The sequence below is a fragment of the Cotesia glomerata genome, linkage group LG4 (assembly GCF_020080835.1).
Source record: "Cotesia glomerata isolate CgM1 linkage group LG4, MPM_Cglom_v2.3, whole genome shotgun sequence".
Lineage (NCBI taxonomy): Eukaryota > Metazoa > Arthropoda > Insecta > Hymenoptera > Braconidae > Cotesia > Cotesia glomerata.
The window spans coordinates 24,930,966-24,953,836 of NC_058161.1; the positions used below are offsets into that span (position 1 = coordinate 24,930,966).

At 37.5% G+C, this 22,871-nt stretch overlaps 2 protein-coding genes and 1 long non-coding RNA gene across 3 annotated transcripts in view; all 3 read left to right on the forward strand.

Annotated features, from left to right (window-relative positions):
* The window catches only part of LOC123263141 (thyrotropin-releasing hormone-degrading ectoenzyme-like), a 59,101-nt gene extending 58,206 nt beyond the window's left edge, over nucleotides 1-895 (forward strand). Inside the window, exon 11 of the mRNA XM_044725681.1 lies at nucleotides 492-895. Coding sequence (XP_044581616.1) covers nucleotides 492-635 — 144 coding nt within the window. The 3' untranslated portion in view covers nucleotides 636-895. The remainder of the gene's footprint in view (nucleotides 1-491) is intronic.
* A 593-nt stretch (nucleotides 896-1,488) lies between these two features.
* Nucleotides 1,489-2,084, forward strand: LOC123263756. Its single transcript, XR_006509217.1, has 2 exons — nucleotides 1,489-1,870; nucleotides 1,975-2,084. It is a non-coding gene; the product is annotated as an uncharacterized LOC123263756 (long non-coding RNA).
* A 13,563-nt stretch (nucleotides 2,085-15,647) lies between these two features.
* Nucleotides 15,648-17,288, forward strand: LOC123264005. Its single transcript, XM_044727052.1, has one exon. It carries the CDS (start codon nucleotides 15,648-15,650, stop codon nucleotides 17,286-17,288), a length of 1,641 nt encoding a protein of 546 aa, XP_044582987.1.
* The last annotated feature ends 5,583 nt before the right edge of the window (nucleotides 17,289-22,871 follow it).

Genomic DNA, 22,871 nt, shown 5'->3' on the forward strand with positions numbered 1-22,871 from the left:
ACTTTAAAACGTCACCATCCGTTGAAAACTCGATTTTCGAAAAACGGACTAAAACCAATAACTTCCCAACTTTTAAAAATTTTCAATTTTCTTAGCGGGAAGTTAAAAGTCCATGAGCATCCTTTAAATCCTTAAACATTTGGCTCTAAAATAAATGCCGGAGATACGTACTTTCGACCGAGGTTTAAAGAAAGAATAATTTTAATGAATCTTTTATTTAATTTTAAATACCAAGGCAATAACTGGATGGCAAAAGTTACATGTGAAGATAAAATTTTTTTTTTCATATAATAACATAAGCAATAACTTAAATTATTCGATTAGGAAATTTAAAATAACCAGCATCATCTAGTAAAATTGAGCTTAAGATATTTTTTAAAAAGAAGAATTTTCTTTTCAGTCTTAGGTTCTTTTTAAGAACTAATTGGATGTCATTTTTTCTGGCACACTTTAGTACATATGTTAATTATATGATTTTTTTAATATTACAGTGGAGTGAAATCGTTCGAAAAATCGTTGGCCAACAAAAAGCTGAAAAATACATAAACAATATCCAAGATAAAATCAAGCTGAACTTTCTACAATTTCATTCGATGGAAAATTACTTTACAAAAAAATATAATCCAGATAATTAGACTGTTTTCGAGAGTCATATCTGTGATCGGACAGTGACTTTTATTAATTCGTTTTGTTTTTGTAAATTATTTTTAAAATTTTATTCTGAAATTTTATGGCCAATTTTTCAATTTGGAATAACAGTTTATCTGTGAAAAAAGTGTTACCAATACTGTAAAAAAAAAATTATTAAGCAAAGTGACGTTATTCACGATTCGCTTTCCCTAAACGCTGTTACATATTAAATTCAAAATAAATTCATGTGACACACAAATAATAACCTCCACATATTAAAATTAAATTACGTCAAATTAATGAGAATAATTACAAAAGTAGTTAAAGAGGGGGTGTGCATGCCCAGTCGGCAAACATATTTGTGGGGTCATGTCCATGCTAACTCTGTTTTACCGACAGTTGGTTTGTGTCTATGATGCCGACCGCAGATATAGCCGGCCTGTTTTATCGACATTTTGCGGATATGGTGGAGGGTTTTTCATAGGTGGCACTGGTGGTGAATTCTGCCGCCATTTTTTAAATCTTACTATCCGCCATTTTTTTAAATCGAACCACCATTTTGAATTTTGAATCTCACTATCCGCCATCTGGTGGCTGCTATCTGCCATTTTGAGTTTTGAATTCGCCATTTTGAATCTGATTTCCGCCATTTTGAATCTGATTTGCGCCATTTTGAGTCTGATTTCCACCATTTTAAATTTTGATTCTGATTTCCTGGATTTTTGTTAAAAAATGCACCTGTGATCTCAGCATCAACAATAGTTGCTTAGATCACAGGTGAATTTCATTGTTTGTATCCTGAAAATATTAATATATTCAAACTGTATGTATGTAGAGTACATGCGAGAAGATACGCCATCTCTCGAGGTTTCTATCTACCTCTAAACAGGTCTGAGCCTGTTCAAGGTCATGTAACTACGCAGTTTTTTTTGTTCTATTTCTACTGCGTAGCAGATGACGTCATCAAACAGGTTTAGGCTTGTTTAAGGTAGAGTAGTTGGGGTAACTGCGCAGTAGATGACTCATTCTGATCTAGAATTTTCTTACTGCGCAGTAGATGACGTCATCAAACCGGTTTTGAGGTAGAGGAGTGGGGGTAACTGCGCAGTATTTTCTGCCTATATAAGCAGCTCGCCGAGAGCGTACTTCACAAAAACGAAGTGCACGTCTCCAGTGAAGTACAACATCTCGCCGACTACAAGTTTTATTGAAGTACGAGTACTATATATTACTTTCAAGTGTAAGTAATCATTAATTTATTTTTAATTGTCTTATTAATTAACTTTAATTAATCAACTAATTAATTTAAATTTATTTAGTAATGAATTTTTAATTATTTTACAGCTTTCAAACATGATCTTTCCAACCTGAATGAGGTTAATTGTTTGGTAGGAATCCTACCTGTCAAGAAAATGAATGAGTTGGAGTTTAATTGGGAGTACAAAATCAAAGGGTTAAAAAAAGTCTCAACACAATATGGACCGAGGATTGTCGCAAATATCGAGGATGGGTTCACCATCTATTTATCGGCTCGAGCAGCAGTATTATTAGAGGGCGATGATGTCATGGAGATGTTGAATGATTTATCAGAATTAAACGGAAAATATAATAAATTCGAATTTATTAATTCTACTCCGGATGTAAATAGTAAAAGTAGAACTATTTAAATCAATAAAACATTTGATTTTTATAAGAAGAATTGTTTGTTCTTATTTTTTAACTTCCACATTTTGAATTTAACATTAATATTTTATAATTCAAATTTAAGCGTGTAAAAACAAGCATGTAAAGCGACATCTGCTAAATGATTGAGGATACTTAAACTTTCCTTCAAACGTGGGAACTCTATCATTTTGTAAATTACGCATCACCATCAATCGGTTACTCTCACAACTTGATATGAGTAGTGGTGAGTTGTGTATTGCTAGCATCCCCCATACATATGTTTACTCTCCCCCTATTATCACAACCTTGATGCATTCTAAGTTTTACTCGCTATAGGCATTTTGATAGTATACCAGTATGCTGGTAGTGTACAACCAACCCGATGCTTAAAAGGTCTACCTACAATATATATGTAAAATAAGATTAAAAAGATATATACAAATAATTATAATTAGATAATTTTTTTATTCAAAACCTTATGAAATACTATTTTACTTATTGAATTTTAATCGTTTTTAAATTATTTAAAATGTAACAATCTACAAAGTAAAATATATAAATTTTTTATAGTATATTATTGAGCTTATAAATAATAATACATTTGAGTTTAATGAAATAAAATTAAGCTTAAAAAATATAGCAATCATTTCATAAATAATATTAAGCATATGAAATATCTTCTATCATATTTTTAAGTCAGTCTGAATCACTCTTATCATCACTCACATATTCTTCTGCTGAGTCCATAGCTAATTCTTCATCATTGTATCTGCTTCTGAATCAGAAGCATCTCCATCTTGTTGTTGTTGTTGTTGTTGTTGCTGCTGCTGCTGAAGCAGTTGTTGTGCCTCTCGAATTTGTTCCTGTCGCCTATACATCTGAGAACCTCGTAATAATAACTCAACAAATAAGTTTCCGGTAAAAATATAATATTGCAAGCTAAGAACTCTCGTTATATCAGATTAATTTTTAAACCACCAATATTTATTTTCATCATCGATAATTGTTCCGATTGTAATAATTTTTCCAGTGCATCTTTTTTCATTAGTATTGTTTATCAAAGTAAAAACCTCGAGTCAAGGTTGTTACCACATAATCATGAGAAAATACTTGCATCCACATGCGTGAAATCATCGAGTTATATTTTAAATAATTGGGTAGGAAATTATAATTTTTAATCACTTCTTCAGCATGTAAGCTTTCAAGCTGTTGAATTTGCAATGATGTCAACACATCTAATCTCTGCAGTCTTACAATCTCTTCTCTCCATTCTTTTTCTAGGTCTGGGTAGTTTGTAATTAATAACCTTCCAGTGAAACAGTACTTCCAGGGTGATGGTCTTAAATCACCTGGAATTTTAAACCACCAAACCATCTCGAAGTCGTCGATTTCCAGGATTGTACAAGTTTCATTAATTGTAATTATACAATCATTGAATTTTTCATTAATTCTATATAATTCTAATTGTCTTGAAATATCTCTGCTAATCATTTCTAATGTATACGTTTCCATTCAGATAATTGGAAAAATCGCATCATAATTCAAGATATTTCCCATCTATAAAGAGAAAATTAATGAATAATGTTGATAATAATAATAATAATAATAATAATAATAATAATAATAATAATAATAATAATAATAATAATAATAATAATAATAATAATAATAAGCGGGCTTGTTACGTGGCCTCCAAGTGGCGCACCGCGGGAAACGCAGACCAGAACACCAGGTCTGTAGGCAAACGACGTAACAGGTGCAGTGGGCCAACTACCCACTGCATTGAAACTCTGAGTTACAACAAGACATAATCTCAGAAGTGCTCCCCACAACCGGTCCTTTTCGGATGAGGACCATTTATCAGGTGGGAGGAGCACGCCGGACCCGATGAACGATGACGACACTGGCGCTTTAAGGACTAACTTTAAGTGGACGGAGGAACTGCGAGTCGATCTCTTGGCGTGTTACCACCGCAGCGAGCCGGGGATGATCGGTTACATAGCCCGGATGCACACTCTTTGGAGTGACATGCATCCGGAGCTAGCACATTTTACGCCGAAACACCTGCGCAACTATGCCGCTCATCTCCGGCGTAACAGACGATCGCTTGTGCCGGATAGAAGGCAGTCTAATAGACTTTCCTTTCCGGCGCAATCACACCAAGAGCGACGCCGTTCCTCCTTGGATAACAACAATCCCTTTATAGGACGGCAAGTAAGTATATCTAAAAAGATAACTTACTCCCAACAACAACTTGACACGGTCAATGAAGATCTCCTTACACAGATCCAGGAGGATTCCACTCTGCTCGCTGTGAACCAGGTTGTGTATGGTGCAGCAGTTTCGGCTTTCCGAGAGAGAGACATTGTCTCTCGATCGAGGCAAGGTTGAGACAGCGCATCGCACAACTTGGCGACAAAATTGACAGATCCCGGAAACATGTCTCTCGCATCCAATGTGTGATTGAGTTCGAAACAACTCAACGAGCATACACGCCCCGAGTACGTCGCATTGCTGCTGAACTTCAGTAGCGTCATCACACATTGAATAAAAGTACTCTTCTTGTCATCAAGGAAGAGTCGCTTAATAAATTGCGAGCTCTAGTGACTGCCAAAAAGTCACTAGAGAAAAGGCTGAAACGGCTGGTCGACAATTCGTTGTTTCGATCTAGCCCTTCACGGTTTCTGACACCAAAGACTGTTTGTTGTTACCGGGAATTATCTAGCACCTGAGCGGGTGGAAGCTTTTTGGACTGAGTTGTATGGAGATCAACCAAACGTAAACGCCAACACTCCAGCTCTGCATGACTTCAAAGCATTTTGTCGGAAACACCGTCGACAGAATGCTGATGAAGAGAGCCCTGCAGTCAGTGTAAATGAAGTTCGTTTAGCTCTAGATGGCAGCAGAAATTGGGCTGCCCCGGGACCAGATGGCATTAATGTCTTCTGGTGGAAGAAGTTTACTTCTACCCACCTCCATTTGGAGCATGCACCCCAATTCATCAGTCGCCAGATTATACCTCTCCCGGTCGATCGGTGGGAGAGGTTTGCAGAGCTTGGAGCGGCTTCACGATCGTTTAGTCCTGGGTTTAACACACGAAGTTGTCAATTTCACTGCAGATGAGGATGACTTTCTTATGCAAATTGTTCATAAACATGAGAATGCGCACGAGGGGTCGTTCTTATATAAGGCAGCAATATATGCGGCAAGAACCCTTGGTCTTGGAGAAATAAACGCTCTTATGGAACTCCGAAAGGAGGAATTCAAGAGCGTCATCAGGAACGCCGAGGAAAAACTACTCCTAGGCAAACTGATGGACAAGTCTATGCACAGCGTGTTCTTCAAACACGTGCGTGATCATGGCTTGTCCACCCAGCTGACGTTTTCCTTCTTAAAGTCAGCTGGCCTGATGTCCGAGACTGAAGGGTTCATATTTGCTTGCCAAGATGGTGTCATTAACACTCTAGAGTACCGTAGCAGGGTGCTCCAGGTGCAGCTCCCGGACACGACCTGCAGGGCGTGTAAACAACATCCGGAGACGCTTATGCACATTTTGTCAGCATGTCCTGTGCTGGCAAGAGGTGCATACATCCAGCGTCACAATGCTGCCCTGAGAGTACTGTACTACTATCTTCGTCACCGCTACGGTATTGACGTGACACCGGTGCTGCCTTATCTGCCAGGAGATATTCCCCAGGTTGTTGAGAATGACAGTTGCAAAATTTATTGGAACATGCCGTTTGCAACAACTCGGCGGATAGATCACAACAAACCTGATATTGTGCTCTTCGACAAGGCTACTCGTGACATTTATGTCATTGAGTTCTCGGCCCCGGCTGAATACAACATCTCAGCCAAAGAAGAGCACAAAAGACAAATATATCAGGATCTCCTGTTTGAAATTGGCAAACTTTACCCAGGTTACCGTGTCAAACTCGTCGTCCTAATTGTTGGCGTCCTCGGAGGGATGAAACAGTTTTTTGTATCCTCACTTGCCAGAGTTCCAGCTTGCTCATCAAAAGCTGAATTCTTGGCGGTCAGGATGCAGAAGGCTGTCATACTAGGTTCCCTCCGTCTACTTAGGAAAATGACTTTGGCCTGCTGTGATCACTAACCGCCTTGTTGTGCGGAGTGGTCCAGCAGTAATGGATGGAGCTCAGGCTGGGCCCTCGGAGAATCGGACTCCGGGGACAACCCCCCTGAGCATTTAATAACATAATAATAATAATAATAATAATAATAATAATAATAATAATAATAATAATAATAATAATAATAATAATAATAATAATAATAATAATAATAATAATAATAATAATAATAATAATAATAATAATAATAATAATAATAATAATAATAATAATAATAATAATAATAATAATAATAATAATAATAATGGATAGTGGATAATAATGGATAATAATGGATAATAACAACAAAAATAATAATCACGTAGTTAAAAAATGGAAATAATTATAATGTTAATAATAAATTGATAAATATAATAGCAACGATATTTATTATTATTATGTTATTAAGTTATTAAATGCTCAGGGGGGTTGTCCCCGGAGTCCGATTCTCCGAGGGCCCAGCCTGAGCTCCATCCATTACTGCTGGACCACTCCGCACAACAAGGCGGTTAGTGATCACAGCAGGCCAAAGTCATTTTCCTAAGTAGACGGAGGGAACCTAGTATGACAGCCTTCTGCATCCTGACCGCCAAGAATTCAGCTTTTGATGAGCAAGCTGGAACTCTGGCAAGTGAGGATACAGAAGACTGTTTCATCCCTCCGAGGACGCCAACAATCAAGACGACGAGCTTGACACGGTAACCTGGGTAAAGTTTGCCAATTTCAAACAGGAGATCCTGATATATCTGTCTTTTGTGCTCTTCTTTCGCTGAGATGTTGTATTCAGCCGGGGCCGAGAACTCAATGACATAAATGTCACGAGTAGCCTTGTCGAAGAGCACAATATCAGGTTTGTTGTGATCTATCCGCCGAGTTGTTGCAAACGGCATGTTCCAATAAATTTTGCAACTGTCATTCTCAACAACCTGGGGAATATCTCCTGGCAGATAAGGCAGCACCGGTGTCATATCAATACCGTAGCGGTGACGAAGATAGTAGTACAGTACTCTCAGGGCAGCATTGTGACGCTGGATGTATGCACCTCTCGCCAGCACAGGACATGCTGACAAAATGTGCATAAGCGTCTCCGGATGTTGTTTACACGCCCTGCAGGTCGTGTCCGGGAGCTGCACCTGGAGCACCTTGCTACGGTACTCTAGAGTGTTAATGACACCATCTTGGCAAGCAAATATGAACCCTTCAGTCTCGGACATCAGGCCAGCTGACTTTAAGAAGGAAAACGTCAGCTGGGTGGACAAGCCATGATCACGCACGTGTTTGAAGAACACGCTGTGCATAGACTTGTCCATCAGTTTGCCTAGGAGTAGTTTTTCCTCGGCGTTCCTGATGACGCTCTTGAATTCCTCCTTTCGGAGTTCCATAAGAGCGTTTATTTCTCCAAGACCAAGGGTTCTTGCCGCATATATTGCTGCCTTATATAAGAACGACCCCTCGTGCGCATTCTCATGTTTATGAACAATTTGCATAAGAAAGTCATCCTCATCTGCAGTGAAATTGACAACTTCGTGTGTTAAACCCAGGACTAAACGATCGTGAAGCCGCTCCAAGCTCTGCAAACCTCTCCCACCGATCGACCGGGAGAGGTATAATCTGGCGACTGATGAATTGGGGTGCATGCTCCGGTTCATGTTGATAGTCTTACGGGTTCTGATGTCGAGATCTCGCAGATCCTTTCGGGCCCATTTTAAGACACCGAAAGAGTATAGTAAGACTGGGACAGCGAGCGTGTTAGTGGCAGAGACTTTATTTTTACCGGAAAGTTCGGAGGACCAAATTTTCCGGAGTCTCCTAACATACTCGCTACGGAGAGTTGCTTGGACTTCGGAGACCGCATGCATGCGGTGCTCTTCCATTCCTAGATATCTATACAACTCTCCGGCGTCTAATTGTCTTAAAACGCTCCCATCTACCAACTCGACATCATCACCCGTAACAGAGCACTTACCCCTCGCCAGATGGGTTCTATGACTCTATATCCGCGGACAAAATATCCCCGACAAAATATCCTGGACAAAATATCCTCAGACAAAATATCCTTAAGACAAAATATCCTTAGGACAAAAAATCCATGGATAAAAAATCCGTGGACAAAATATAAAAAAATTGACATATCAAATACAAATAAATTTACACGCGGATACTCTGAATTGCAACAGTTGTTTATTGAAATTAATATTTATAGATTATTATCATTAATCATTAATACATTTAAATCATTAATATAAAATTGTTTCATATACATGTTGTAAACTCAGAAATATATAAATAATATTGTTATTAATTGTCAACATTGATATAATAATTTTCGTAACTATAATTAGAAAACTATAATCTTATTTAATACTATCACAATTTTTTAATTATATTAAGCGTTTAATCATTAATGCTGACAATTTTAAACACGAAAACTACGAATTGCAACAGTTCTTTATTTATTATACCATTAGTCATTAGTACTTTTAAATAAACAATATAATATTTTTTTTTTTATCAAATATAAACTCATAAATATCTAAATGATAGTCACTAATTGTCAACATTAATAGAAATTATTTTTTCAAATTTTATTTTAAACGCGGGTAATCATGTTGCGCCCTTTTAACATGGTTTTTGTGTGTGTTTATTCGATATTAGACCAACACAAACGCGGATAATCATGTTGCGCCCTTTTAACATGGTTTTTGTGTGTGTTTATTCGATATTAGACCAACATAAACGCGGGTAATCGTGTTGCGCTCTTTTAACATGGTTTTTGTGTGTGTTTATTCGATAAACACCCTTAAATTATTGAGGGTCAACTTAACACATTTTTAATATTAAAAGTATGATTATTAAATTAAAAATATTATTGAACTTAAGAATATTTTGTCCACGGATTTTTTATCCTTGGATATTTTGTCTTAAGGATTTTTTGTCTTAAGGATATTTTGTCTAAGGATATTTTGACAAGGATATTTTGTCGGGGATATTTTGTCCGCGGATATAGAGCCCGGTTACCGCCAGATGTACGACCGCACACTTGTCCAACCTAAAAGACATTCCGACATCCCGCGTGTACTCTGCTACGATGTTAAGAGCCGCCTGTAGATGATCTTCGTCAGCACTATACAGCTTCAAGTCATCCATATAAAGCAGATGGGTAATCGAGTATTTTCGATCACCCGGAGGCCCCACAGAGTACCCACGAGTTTTACGGAGAGCAACAGATATAGGCAGCAGTGAGATGCAAAACAGCAGAGGGCTTAAGGAATCACCTTGGAAGACCCCTCGTTTGTACTCTACAACTCCGGTTATGTGCAATGCGTTTCCACTTCCAATGTGAAAACGCGTTCGCCAGAGCTGCATTGTACGCCGAATGCATTCCACTATTTCAGGATTGACCCCCAGGCATTTGAGGAGATATAAAATCAACTCATGAGAAGTTGAGTCAAATGCCTTGCGATAGTCGATCCAGGCCATTGACAGGTTGCGTTGATAGTAGATCGCATCTTGTGTGACACATCGATCAACTATCAAGTTCTTTTTGCAACCTGACAGGCCTCTTTTGCTGCCACGCTGTTCATATATCTGTTGCCATACAGGTTCTATCTCCTGCAAAATACGGTTGTTTAAAATTTTTTTAAAAATTTTATAAACCGCATTCAAGCAGGTGATAGGCCTGTAATTTTTTGGGTCAGACAAGTCACCTTTTTTTGGTATCAGTACGGTTCGCCCTTCCCCGAGCCAGTCTGGAATCGGTTCGTCAGCTCTAATGTACGATGTAAATATACGGGCCAGATGGAGGTGGGTAGAAGTAAACTTCTTCCACCAAAAGACATTTATGCCATCTGGTCCCGGGGCAGCCCAATTTTTGCTGCCATTTAGAGCTGAACGAACTTCATTCACACTGACTGCAGGGCTCTTTTCATCAGCATTCTGTCTACGGTGTTCCCGACAGAATGCTTTAAAGTCGTGCAGAGCTGGAGTATTGGCGTTCACGTTTGGTTGATCTCCATACAACTCAGTCCAAAAAGCTTCCACCCGCTCAGGTGTTGGATAATTCCCGGTAACATCGGTCTTTGGTGTCAGAAAGCGTGAAGGGCTGGATCGAAACAACGAGTTGTCGACCAACCGCTTCAGCCTTTTCTCTAGTGACTTTTTGGCAGTCACTAGAGCCCGCAATTTATTGAGAGACTCTTCCTTGATGACAAGAAGAGTACTCTTATTCAGTGTGTGATGACGCCACCGAAGTTCAGCAGCAATGCGCCGAATTCGGGGCGTGTATGCTCTTTGAGTTGTTTCAAACTCAATCACACACTGAATGCGGGAGACCTGTTTCCGGGATCTGTCAATTTTGAGTCCAAGTTGTGAGATGCGCTGTCTCAACCTTGCCTCGATCGAGAGACAATGTCTCTCTCTCGGAAAAGCCGAAACTGCTGCACCATACACAACCTGGCTCACAGTGAGCAGGGTGGAATCCTCCAGGATGTTTGCACGGAGATCTTCATTTACCGCTTCTAGCTGTTGTTGGGAGTAAGTTATCTTTTTAGATATACTTACTTGCCGTCCTATAAAGGGATTGTTGTCATCCAAGGAGGAACGGCGTCGCTCTTGGTGTAATTGCGCCGGAAAGGAAAGTCTATTAGACTGCCTTCTATCCGGCACAAGCGATCTTCTATTACGCCGAAGATAAGCGGCATAATTACGCAGGTGTTTAGGCGTAAAATGCTCTAGCTCCGGATGCATATCACTCCAAAGAATGTGCATCCGGGCCATATAACCGCTCACCCCCGGCTCGCTACGTTGGTAGCACACCAAGAGGTCGACTCGTAGTTCCTCCGTCCACTTAAAGTAAGTCCTTAAAGCGCCAGGGTCGTCATCGTTCATCGGGTCCGGCGTGCTCCTCCCACCTGATGAATGGTCCTCATCCGAAAAGGACCGGTTGTGGGGAGCACTTCTGAGATTACGTCTTGTTGTAACTCAGTATTTCAATGCAGTGGGTAGTTGGCCCACTGCATCGGCTACGTCGTTCGCCTACAGACCTGGTGTTATGGTCTGCGTTTCCCGCGATGCGCCGCTTGGAGGCCACGTAGCAAGCACCGCTTATTATTATTATTATTATTATTATTATTATTATTATTATTATCATTTTTAAATTATTGAGTATTGAGGATTAGATTTGAATTTATAATTATCTCAATTACAAAAAAATGTTAAAATTCATGTGAAATTAAAGTTTCAATTGATAATTTAGTTTCTTAATCTGAGCCAAAGAGTATTTGCGGCTTATTTATATAAAATTTTATTGATGCTGCTAAATATTGTACGATAAGTGATACTTTCATTGATTTATATTGAAACTTTATAAACATTCAATTTCTGCGGGAAAAATACAAACTTTGAATTGAAAATTTTTTTAATAACAAATAATGTTAAAAATTTTTTTTAATATAAAATCCCTAGAATCAATTAGTGAATAACTTTCCATATGTATTTTTCTAAATATATTTTCTTCTAATTCAATTGCATTTAGTAACTAGAGTCAATACTTAAAAGAGCTAGAATTGTTTGATTTTTCTTTCTTCGGAAAAGTCAGCTGATCAAGATCTGAGTAATTCTGTTCGAGCACTGTACAGATACTACAAACGTCTTGATGATTGTAGCCTGTAGGCAGCACTACTTGTTAATTAAGCGAAGTTTGAAACGATGATATTTTTTATATAATACGAATATTATTTATAAGTTTACGAATTGTGATATTTACTAACAACAATATCATATTGACACTAAATAATAATGAAAATAATAATAATTATAATAACGACAATATTAACAATGACAATATGGATAATACTAAAAATATTTATAATGGTAAAAATAAATTGATAATACGATTTATTATTATTATTATCATTGATATTGTTTTTAAATTATTAAGTATTAAAGTATTAAATTTAAATTTACAACTATCACAACTACAAAAATGTAAAAAATTTTTAAAAATATATGTAAAATTAAAAGTTTACAATTGATCATTTAGTTTATTAATCTAAGCTAAAGAATGTTCGCGGCTTATTGATATAAAATTTTATCAATGCTCCTAGATATTGTATGAAAAGTAATACTTTAAATGATTTGTGTTAAAACTTTATAAACATTCAATTTCCGCGGGAAAAATACAAACTTTGAATTAAAAATTTTTTTAAAAACAAAAAATGTTAAAATATTTTTTTTAATATAAAATCCCTAGAATTAATTATTAAATAACTTTCCATCTATATTTTTCTAAATATATTTTCTTTTCATTTAGTTGCATTTATTAACGAGAGTCAATATTTAAGGGCCAGTTTTTCAATCTAGGATAAAATTTTATCTAATGATAAAATATATCTATATATTTCATATATATAAATATACTGGCATCATAATTTTATCCTGGATAAAATTTTATCTTGATTTGAAAAACTGGCCCTAAAAGAGCTAGAATTGTTTGATTTTGCTTTCTTCGGACAAGTCAGCTGATCAAGATCCGAGTAATTCTGTTCGAGCAATGTACAGATACTACAAACGTCTTGATGATTGTTGCCTGTAAGTGGCACTACTTGTTAATTAAGCGATGTTTGAAACGATGATATTTCTTACATAATACGAATATTTTTTATAAGTTTACGAATTGTGATATTTACTAACAACAATATGATATTGACACTAATTAATAATGAAAATAATAATAATTATAATAACGACAATATTAACAATGACAATAAAGATAATACTAAAAATATTTATAATGGTAAAAATAAATTGATAATATGGTTTATCATTATTATCATTGATATTGTTTTTTAATTATTAAGTATTAAAGTATTAAATTCAAATTTACAACCATCACAACTACAAAAATGTAAAAAATTTTTCAAAATATATGTGAAATTTAAAGCTTACAACTGATCATTTAGTTTATCAATCTGAGCTAAAAAGTATTCGCGGCTTATTGATATAAAATTTTATCAATGCTGCTAGATATTGTACGAAAAGTGATACTTTAAATGATTTATATTAAAACTTTATAAACATTCAATTTCCACGGGAAAAATACAAACTTTGAATTAAAAATTTTATTAAAAACAAAAAATGTTAAAATATTTTTTTTAATATGAAATCCCTAGAATTAATTATTAAATAACTTTCCATTCGTATTTTTCTAAATATACTTTCTTTTCATTTAATTGTATTTATTAACTAGAGTCAATATTTAAGGGCCAGTTTTTCAATCTAGGATAAAATTTTATCTAATGATAAAATATATCTATATATTTCATATATATAAATACACTGGCATCATAATTTTATCCTGGATAAAATTTTATCTTGATTTGAAAAACTGGCCCTAAAAGAGCTAGAATTGTTTGATTTTGCTTTCTTCGGAAAAGTCAGCTGATCAAGATCTGAGTAATTCTTTCCGAGCAATATACAGATACTACAAATGTCTTGATGATTGTTGCCTGTAGGTGGCACTACTTGTTTAGTAAGCGAAGTTTGAAACGATGACATTTTTTACATAACATTTATTGAGTGCATTTTGGTACGCCATCATTGACAGACGTGTCTGAAAAGAGTGCTTTCAATTGTCTTATTTTATCGTTACAGTGCTTACAAACAATTGTGCAAAGTGTCACCTCCGAGAAATTAATCGCTCTTATTTTTATAGTGCAATTTTAAACTTTATTCATTGTTTTTAACTCGTGCAATTATTTAATCTTTTGTGTGGACATGCGGCTTGTGGTTATGTTTAATCCTAACGGTTATGAAGACTGACGCGCCATCTCCTGCAGCCAGTCCCAAACATACAGAGACAGTTGGTACTGACTGCGACACAAACTATACTACACCATTGCGTGAATTCCCCACCACATCCCTGGCGGGAAATTCGGATCGGATAGCGCCAGTTTTTAACTTCAAAGCGCAAACAAAACTTTACTCTCCTGATAATCGCAAGGACGCAGCAAGCAAATCTCGCAAAGGCCGACTCACCAACTGTGAATCGCTCAGCAGATACAACTCAGGCTTGGCAACATCCCTCCCCGAACTATTCCTCAACGCCAATAATAAGAGGGGACGTGACCGTGATATCTCTGGAGCCAGCAACCGCAGCCCTCCAACGAAGCTCAGCCGGTCTACTTCCTCACCACCAAAACTGAAAGAAGACGAACACCGAACACCTCACAACGCGGACAGCAACATGGGTGAAAACACTAAGTCCTGTGAATCGCTTGACGAACTCCTCCGCAGGATGGAAATCTGGCGCACCGAGGATAAAGCACAACTAACCACCCAGCTTGCTGCCTTCAAGGAAGAAATAGCAACACAAATCTCAACGGCCTCGCAGGTGAACCACGAAGAGATACAGGAGATCAAGACAGCCCTGGCAGCTGAAAATGAGAGTCTAAAAAAAGAAATTTCCGCCCTAAAAGAGCGCATCACCACTCTAGAGCTAACACGTGAACTCTCATCACTTGGGGAAAACGCAGATCAATCTACTCCGAACCCTTCGTCTGGTCTCGCAAACATGTTGGATGAGCAAATCAGAAAAACTACCAGAGAGACACTGGACAAGTTAGCAAGGAAGAATAATGTTATTATAAAAGGCCTCAACTGTCAACTAGGCATACCATCCAGGACTGCCTCTGACTTCTTCACAAAACAGTTCAAGCTAACTAACTGCGTCTCCGAAGCAATTGTCATTGGCAAAGATAAAGACAGAATTAAAGTCACGCTGAAAGACCACGCGGCCAAAAAAGCTATCATGTCTGGGAAGAAGAATATTAATGCCCCAATATATATAAACAACGATCTAACCCGTGAGGAACAGCTCATTGCAAAAAAGCTTAGGGACGCAAGTAAAGAATTTAAAAAAGAGGGTAAAAGAGTAAAATTACATCATCAAAGCATCACTGTCGATGGCAACCGCTACAAATATGACCTATCCAAGCAGCTGCTGGTCCCTGCACAAAATAATGATGCGAATACTATGCAAACAGACCCAGGTCAAGGCACTAGTTCGCTCAGCAATTCAAAAAACGGGGGGTCTCCTCCCAACATGAACCAACCAACCCATCAAGCATAAAAATCACTTTCTGGAACATCCATGGTATCTTCAATCTACTCGACTCATTAGCATCCTTCAATTCATCGTTCATAGGAGTGTCGGAAACGTGGTGTATGAACCCTATTACCTCTCAAGCTCTCTCTTCCTGGCAGTCGTTTTGGTCTCCGGCCACCAAACAGCAACCAGGACCGGGCAGGCCCAGTGGTGGTCTACTATCACTGGCCGTAGCCAGTGTAAATACTACAACCCTGTCATCCTGCAATGCCTGGATCATCTCCAAGCTCTGTATACAGAAATTATCCATAATCTCTATCTCCGTATATTTTCACCCGAGCGCAGACCTATCCACACTCTTAAGCCAACTTCAAGCGACAATCAACGACATTCTGGCCACACATTACTTTGACTTATTTATCATCGCCGGCGACTTCAACGCCAGACCTGGCACACTTGGACACACGGACGAAAATATAATACGAGGCTCCTCCCTTAATAAGGATCGTTCCTCGCTGGACCTCATACACAATCAAAGAGGCTCAACAGTTCTGGAGTTTTTCGAAGCAAACGGTTTCACCCTTCTTAATGGTCGTACACCTAGCGACACGCCAGGTCACTTCACGTTTACAAACAAAAATGGACAAAGTGTGGTTGACTTGACCTGGGTAAACAACGACAGCCTTCACCTAGTCAAAGACATGTGGGTTGACGAAATAGTTTCTAAGTCGGACCACTTTCCAACTACAATTGAAATTTACTCCAAGTATAGTGCAAATATGGATGTGTCAAATCCTGCCCAGGGTACATCCAAGGCTACACAGTACAAACTCTGCTGGAAGAAGGACAAGAAGAACAACTACAAGCACCAAATGGCCTGGTCTCCACGGATCACTTGTGACCTTGCTCACTCACACACCGACATACTGTGTGATAACCTATGTTCTGCCATTCTAGATGCCGCCAGTGAATGCCAGCTAATCCACACTGTCCATACTAACTCCAAGCGAGTCTATCACAAGCCCTGGTACAACAACGAATGTGCAGCTGCCAAGGCTGCCGTCAAATCCTCTCTGGCCCAGTGCAAAGCAGCACTTCAACCTTGGTCAAGTTACCACGACATCAAAGCCAAATACTACTCCTTATTAAAGGATCGTCGCTCTGATTTTGATCTACAGATTCGCAAGAAATTTAGAAATGTTCGCAACGCAACTGAGTTCTGGTCTGTGGTGAATTCTGCCCGTAAAACTACACTGAAGCCATCGCAAATAACCCTCGGACAATGGGAATCTTTCTTCCACGACATATATGCCCATAATCCAGCACCCGATTACTTATATTCGAGCCCTTCGGACCCTCAGCTTGACAAGGACATCACAATAGAGGAATTAAATCTCAGCCTAGCTAAGTCGAAAATGGGTAAATCGCCCGGCACTGACGGCATACCCAATGAGTTTTACAAAGCGCTACCAAACAACTGGAAACTATATCTAGTAGCTCTCTTCAACAAAATTTTAAGCACTGGTACAACGCCCACAGAATGGTCTCACATTCTGATGTGTATGCTCCACAAAAAGGGCGATCTGCTGAATCCCAGCAACTACCGGGGCATTGCCCTCGTAAACAGTCTCGAAAAAATATTCACCCAGATTATCCATGAAAGAATCCGTGCTCATTCTGCCACCTTCCGGACACCGAATCTGCTGAACATTTCATTTCCGACTGCCCTGCACTGTCTAACCTCAGACACAAGTACCTGAAAGATTGGCTCTTATATGAACACCCTCAAGTGATTAATTTATCACTCCTTGAATCCTCCAACTTGGACACCCTGAAGAAAATCCATGGATATTGCCGGGAATGCTTTAAAATAAATTTCAACTCAGCCAAATTTTAAATTGTCATTACCATCAATATAAAAATAGCTTAATTTATACCAATTTGTACTCGAAGCCAATTGCTACGAGAATTGTATTCTTTAACACGCAATAAACTATTATTATTATTATTATTATTACATAACATTTATTAACCAGTCTAAATACACAGCAGACTAAACGTTGTTCGAGTTCTACTTTCTTGGGATAAACCAGCTGTTCAGTGTCTGGGGAATTTTCATTGAAGATAGTGTACATTCTATAATCTCATGGTTGTTGCCTGTAGATGGCACTGCCATTCAATTCGGCGGGTTTTGAATAATCTTAATCTCTTGATAATACGTAACATAACTATGCGTTTGATACATTGTGTCATTTACTAACAACAATATCATAATAACAATAAATAATATTGGTAATCATAATAACAACAACAATAATAGTAATTATAATCCGAACAAAAACAGTTTCACTGTAAAAAAATCGCGCCAAGTCCACGTTCATAAGACTATTAAGGAAAAAAAAATTTTTTTTTTTCTTTACAAAAAGATATAAAATAGAAAAATGAAAAAATCAACTGACTCGATAGAGTCTGGCGCCAAGTTCCGTTCTCAAGCCAGACTACCGAGTGTGTATATACCGTAAGCAGAACGGTTTTTTGAGGTTACAAATTTTTTTTCAAAATTATTTTGATTTTTTTTCTATATGATATTTTATAATAGTAGTTCATGCTTTTTATTACGCGTATTACTTGATTATTATCGATTATCTTTATATTTTCAATTAAAAATTATTAAAAATAATCAGCACAAACTATAGCGACCCAGATTTTTAGACTTTAACTTTTTTCTTATGTAAAAAGCGGACGGCCAGAGACTAAATAATATAAGGATGCATGCTTATCATATAATATATGGGAAACTACAGTGAAAAAAAGATATTTGACAGCTTGCAATTACACACGCCAGGCGGCGCAAGAATAACTTTTACATGAACTATAGCTTAAAGCGGATAGTTTGCCACCGGAAATGTATTAAATTAAAATTGTCAATTTTCATTATAATTACAAAAAATACTGAAATCCGAACAAAAACAGTTTCACTGTAAAAAATTGCGCCAAGTCCACGTTCATAAAACTCATCTCAATAACATTTGCACTTTACAAAAAAAATTAGGCTCGTTTTAATAATTTTCATTCTCTACAAAAAGATGTGAAATACAAAAAAATACCAAGAAACCGTCATAATGTTGAAAAAATTGAAAAAAAATTTGTTGAAAATTAAAAAATAAAAAAAAAAATTTTTTATCGTACTTGGCGCGCGTCATTGAGTACCCCAAATTTTTTCAGGATAAATAAACATCCTTTTAATGCTGAGAAATTTATAAGTAAGTTACCTACGTTATTTTCTACCTACTAAGTAACCTATGTTATTTCATAATAAATTTTACAAAAGTTAGGTAAAATTGACATGTCATACGCAGTTATGCAAACTACATATAAGTCGATACGCATGCATACGTTGGGTCGGTTGCATTGTGAGAATTGTGTTTACTAAAAAATAAAACATATGGCCGACTAAATTGGGACAATGCGGTGTGAGTGCCAATCAAAATGTGTTAATTACAATTAAACGAAGCAATATCAAACTTTAATATTGCATAAGGTTCTTCATTAAAGATTAATGACGAAGCTGAAAAAAAATGAATCCAAAAATTTTATATAATTTCAGGTTTCTTGAACACACCACCATATTGACAGTTGTTCTCACTGAAGATCTAAAAAAAATTTTAAGAACGGGTTTTTTCACTAAAACCGATAATTAATACACTAAGCAATGTTTTCAATGAGTTCAGTATCCTTGACTAATGAAATCTATATAAATATATAATATGATTATGTATATACAAGCGAAATCGATTTTTCTTGAGTTGAAATTCTTCCGAAAAAATTTGGGGTACTCAATGACGCGCGCCAAGTACGATAAAAAATTTTTTTTTTTTATTTTTTAATTTTCAACAAATTTTTTTTCAATTTTTTCAACATTATGACGGTTTCTTGGTATTTTTTTGTATTTCACATCTTTTTGTAAAGAATGAAAATTATTAAAACGAGCCTAATTTTTTTTGTAAAGTGCAAATGTTATTGAGATGAGTTTTATGAACGTGGACTTGGCGCAATTTTTTACAGTGAAACTGTTTTTGTTCGGATTCTAAATACTCGTGCACTCCCTCGAAGAGCTGCGACTCCTTCTGCCCAGGCTGGTGTAAATTTCTCCTCGGATAAATCCTCGGCAAATATCTACTCGGATCGATCTGCTTGGCGGCAAAACTCTGGTCACCGTCACTCGTGCTCTGGGTATTTTCTCAAGCCTGTAACCGCAAATCAGCATTAGAAATTATTACAATTTAGAATTAATTTACGCATGCTGGCAGGCGGCCTAGCAAGCAGTAAATTAATTGACTATTTATCGCTTCGTTCCACTTAAAGGTGAGCGAAATAAAATAATTACCTTTGCTCTGTATTCTTACAAAAATTTGCGATGCATCCAGTGAGACTGTTCGGTCACAATGAATCTTCGTGGTCTTGTCGTTGTAGTTCTTTCTTCACTCTGCTTTCCCCACTTTCTCTCTCTCGGCGCCGGCGCTTCCCCCTCGGGGACTTATTTATTACTTATAGCTAGAGGCGCGAGTACTTCGGAGCAGAGCGCTCGGTGATCCGTCGATAAACTAACTGGCGCAGGCCAGGAACCACACATGGGCAATACAGGGACTGTAACACTCCGTTACAAATTAAAATTTATTATTCTTATAATTTATAAAATTCGCTATATGAACTAACAAATAATTGGCAATAAAAAAAAAACATTTGAAAAAAATGTTTTCTTTATTTTATTTTTTTTTTGTCTTTTATAGTTTTTCTTTTTTATTTTGATTTTTACTTTTTTTTTTTGGAGTTTTTTAAAGGAGGTGGAAGATGAGGGGTAAGGTTTCACATCACATTTACATTCATTCATCTTAATTAAGTTTAACGCTTGCCTTATAAATAATTTTATAAAAACTTCTATCGCTCTAACCGAGATTCGAACAGTAGACCTAACGCACGCGAGACTATAACCTAACCGCAACGCTATACGAACGTTGGAGAAATTGTAATGTCAGGAGTTTCATTAACCAAATGTATAGATCTAAAATACTGATTTCAGCCTCCTTGCCCTTGAGTAGAATTTGGAGGCTGAAATGAGTTTTTAACTTTGACTCAGGCGAGCATTAGCTTAACAAATGAGGAGAAGAGGGAGTCCCACACATCATGCGATCATTTTTTAAGTACGAAATGATAAATATCAAAGTCAAAATTTACAATTATTATACTTTAACATTTTCGACATTCACATAGCGAATATTACTGTTTGGAATAGTATTTTCGCCAAGTAAATAATAAATTCTATAGTATTTAAATTCTATAGTATTAAAATCACGATTTTACTGTTTGAAATGATATTTTTTTCAGTTGATCATAAATTATTATAAATCGAATAAAGTAAAAGTCCCAATTATTGACAGGGGTCTAAATATTGACACCCTCAATTATTTTTAAATATATTTAATTATATGTAATAAAAATAGCTATCATATAAATTTTTATTTAATTGTAATTTATTAAAAAATTTTGAAAAATTACTAGCTCAAAATATTAAATATTAATGATTAAAAAAAAAACAAAGTCAGTACCAGTTCATCGAACCAGTTTACGAGCGTCTATTTTCTTAACGACTTTGGTTAGAAAATCATTTTTTTTAAATGCTGAGTTTTAAATAATTTCTTTATCTAATTATTAAGATCTTTTTTTAACTTCCCACTAAGAAAATCGAAGATTTTCAAAAATCGGGAAGTTATTGTTTTCACCCCGCTTTGCAAAAATCGAGTTTTCATCAGATCTCGACGTTTGAAAGTCACAGGAAGCTTCCCTGACTATCCCCGCGAGGTCGTCACGGTGTCTGTATGTATGTATGTGTATGTGTGTGTGTGTGTGTGTGTGTGTGTGTGTGTGTGTGTGTGTGTGTGTGTGTGTGTTTTTGTAGGGGGGGAATCCTTTTTACGGATTCTAGGCATAGCTGTTTGGCCTGGATATGTGGCGACTCAACGCAGCGTCATACTAACTCGACACTAACGCCCCTACCCACTAAACCCTAAACCCCTTTTCCTTCTTTCCTCTAATCCCTCATGGAAACCGCCGTCAGGCATTACTTCGTGAAGGGAGGATCTAGCTACTGCTCTTCCTTCTGGTGGCTAAGGTGTTAACTATCTTCCTTCTATCTTCTGCTATTTGCTCTTTTTCTTTCGGTGGAACGCAAGTCTTTAAGGACTTCTGTTGCAAACGTGTTGGTAGCGTTCCAGGCAGCTTCTGATGACAACATTGCTTCTACTAGTGAATCTGGTTGCATTCTCTGGTTCAGGATCCTCTCCAGTTCTTCACGCTGTGGATCGAAACGAGGACATACAAAGAAGACGTGCTCCGCGTCTTCAGCAGCTCCTGGGCAGGACGGGCACTCCGAAGAGTCATCGTGCTTAAAGCGGTGTAGATACTCTCGAAAACACCCATGTCCCGACAACATCTGCGTAAGATAGTAATTGACCTCACCGTGATTCCGGTTAAGCCAAATGTCGACCCGAGGTATGAGACGGTGCGTCCACCTACCCTTCTCTGCAGCATCCCATTGTAGTTGCCATCGGCCTATGCTCTTTGCCTTTCTTCAATTCTAAGTTCTTCCGGGCTCAGTGGAGTTGACCCTTTTCGTTGGTAAAGGGCCCGTCTTTCCTCTGCTAGAACTCTAAGAGGTAGGGTTCCAGCAATGACGCACACTGCTTCTTCTGATAGAGTGCGGAAGGCACTAGCTACTCGTAGGGCACTCTGTCGGTATATTGGTCCAGCTTTTCTCCATGATTCTTGGGTTTCCAGTGCATCAGCCCAAATGGATATTCCGTAAGTGAGCACTGATGTGACTACTGATGACAATAGTAGCCTCCTGCTCTGCATTGGGCCTCCGATGTTAGGCATCAGCCGTGCGAGACTAGCCCTCACTACTGACGCTTTGGCACTGACATGTTCCACCTGCTGTTTGAAGTTGAGTCGTGCATCCAGCATCACTCCCAGATAACGGATAAATGGTTGTGATGTGATTTCTCGGTCACCGACATTAATCTTAATTGTTTCAACTTCTTTTCGGCTGGTAATAAGCACTGCTTCGGTCTTCTGCTTGGCCAGTTGTAGGTTCACTGTATCCATCCACTGGTTGATCTTCTCAAAAGTGATGTCAAACAGATGTTGAATCTCGTCGAGGTGTTTGGCGACGATCACTGCGGCAACATCATCCGCATACGCTACCAGTTTGACACATCTTGGAAGCTTCAGTCTCAGGAGCCCGTCATACATGATATTCCACAGAAGTGGACCAAGAACAGAGCCCT

Bases quoted from the DNA above. Each gene is read 5' to 3' on its own strand.
- LOC123264005 (XM_044727052.1), top strand. From the start codon at position 15,648: ATGAACCCTATTACCTCTCAAGCTCTCTCTTCCTGGCAGTCGTTTTGG.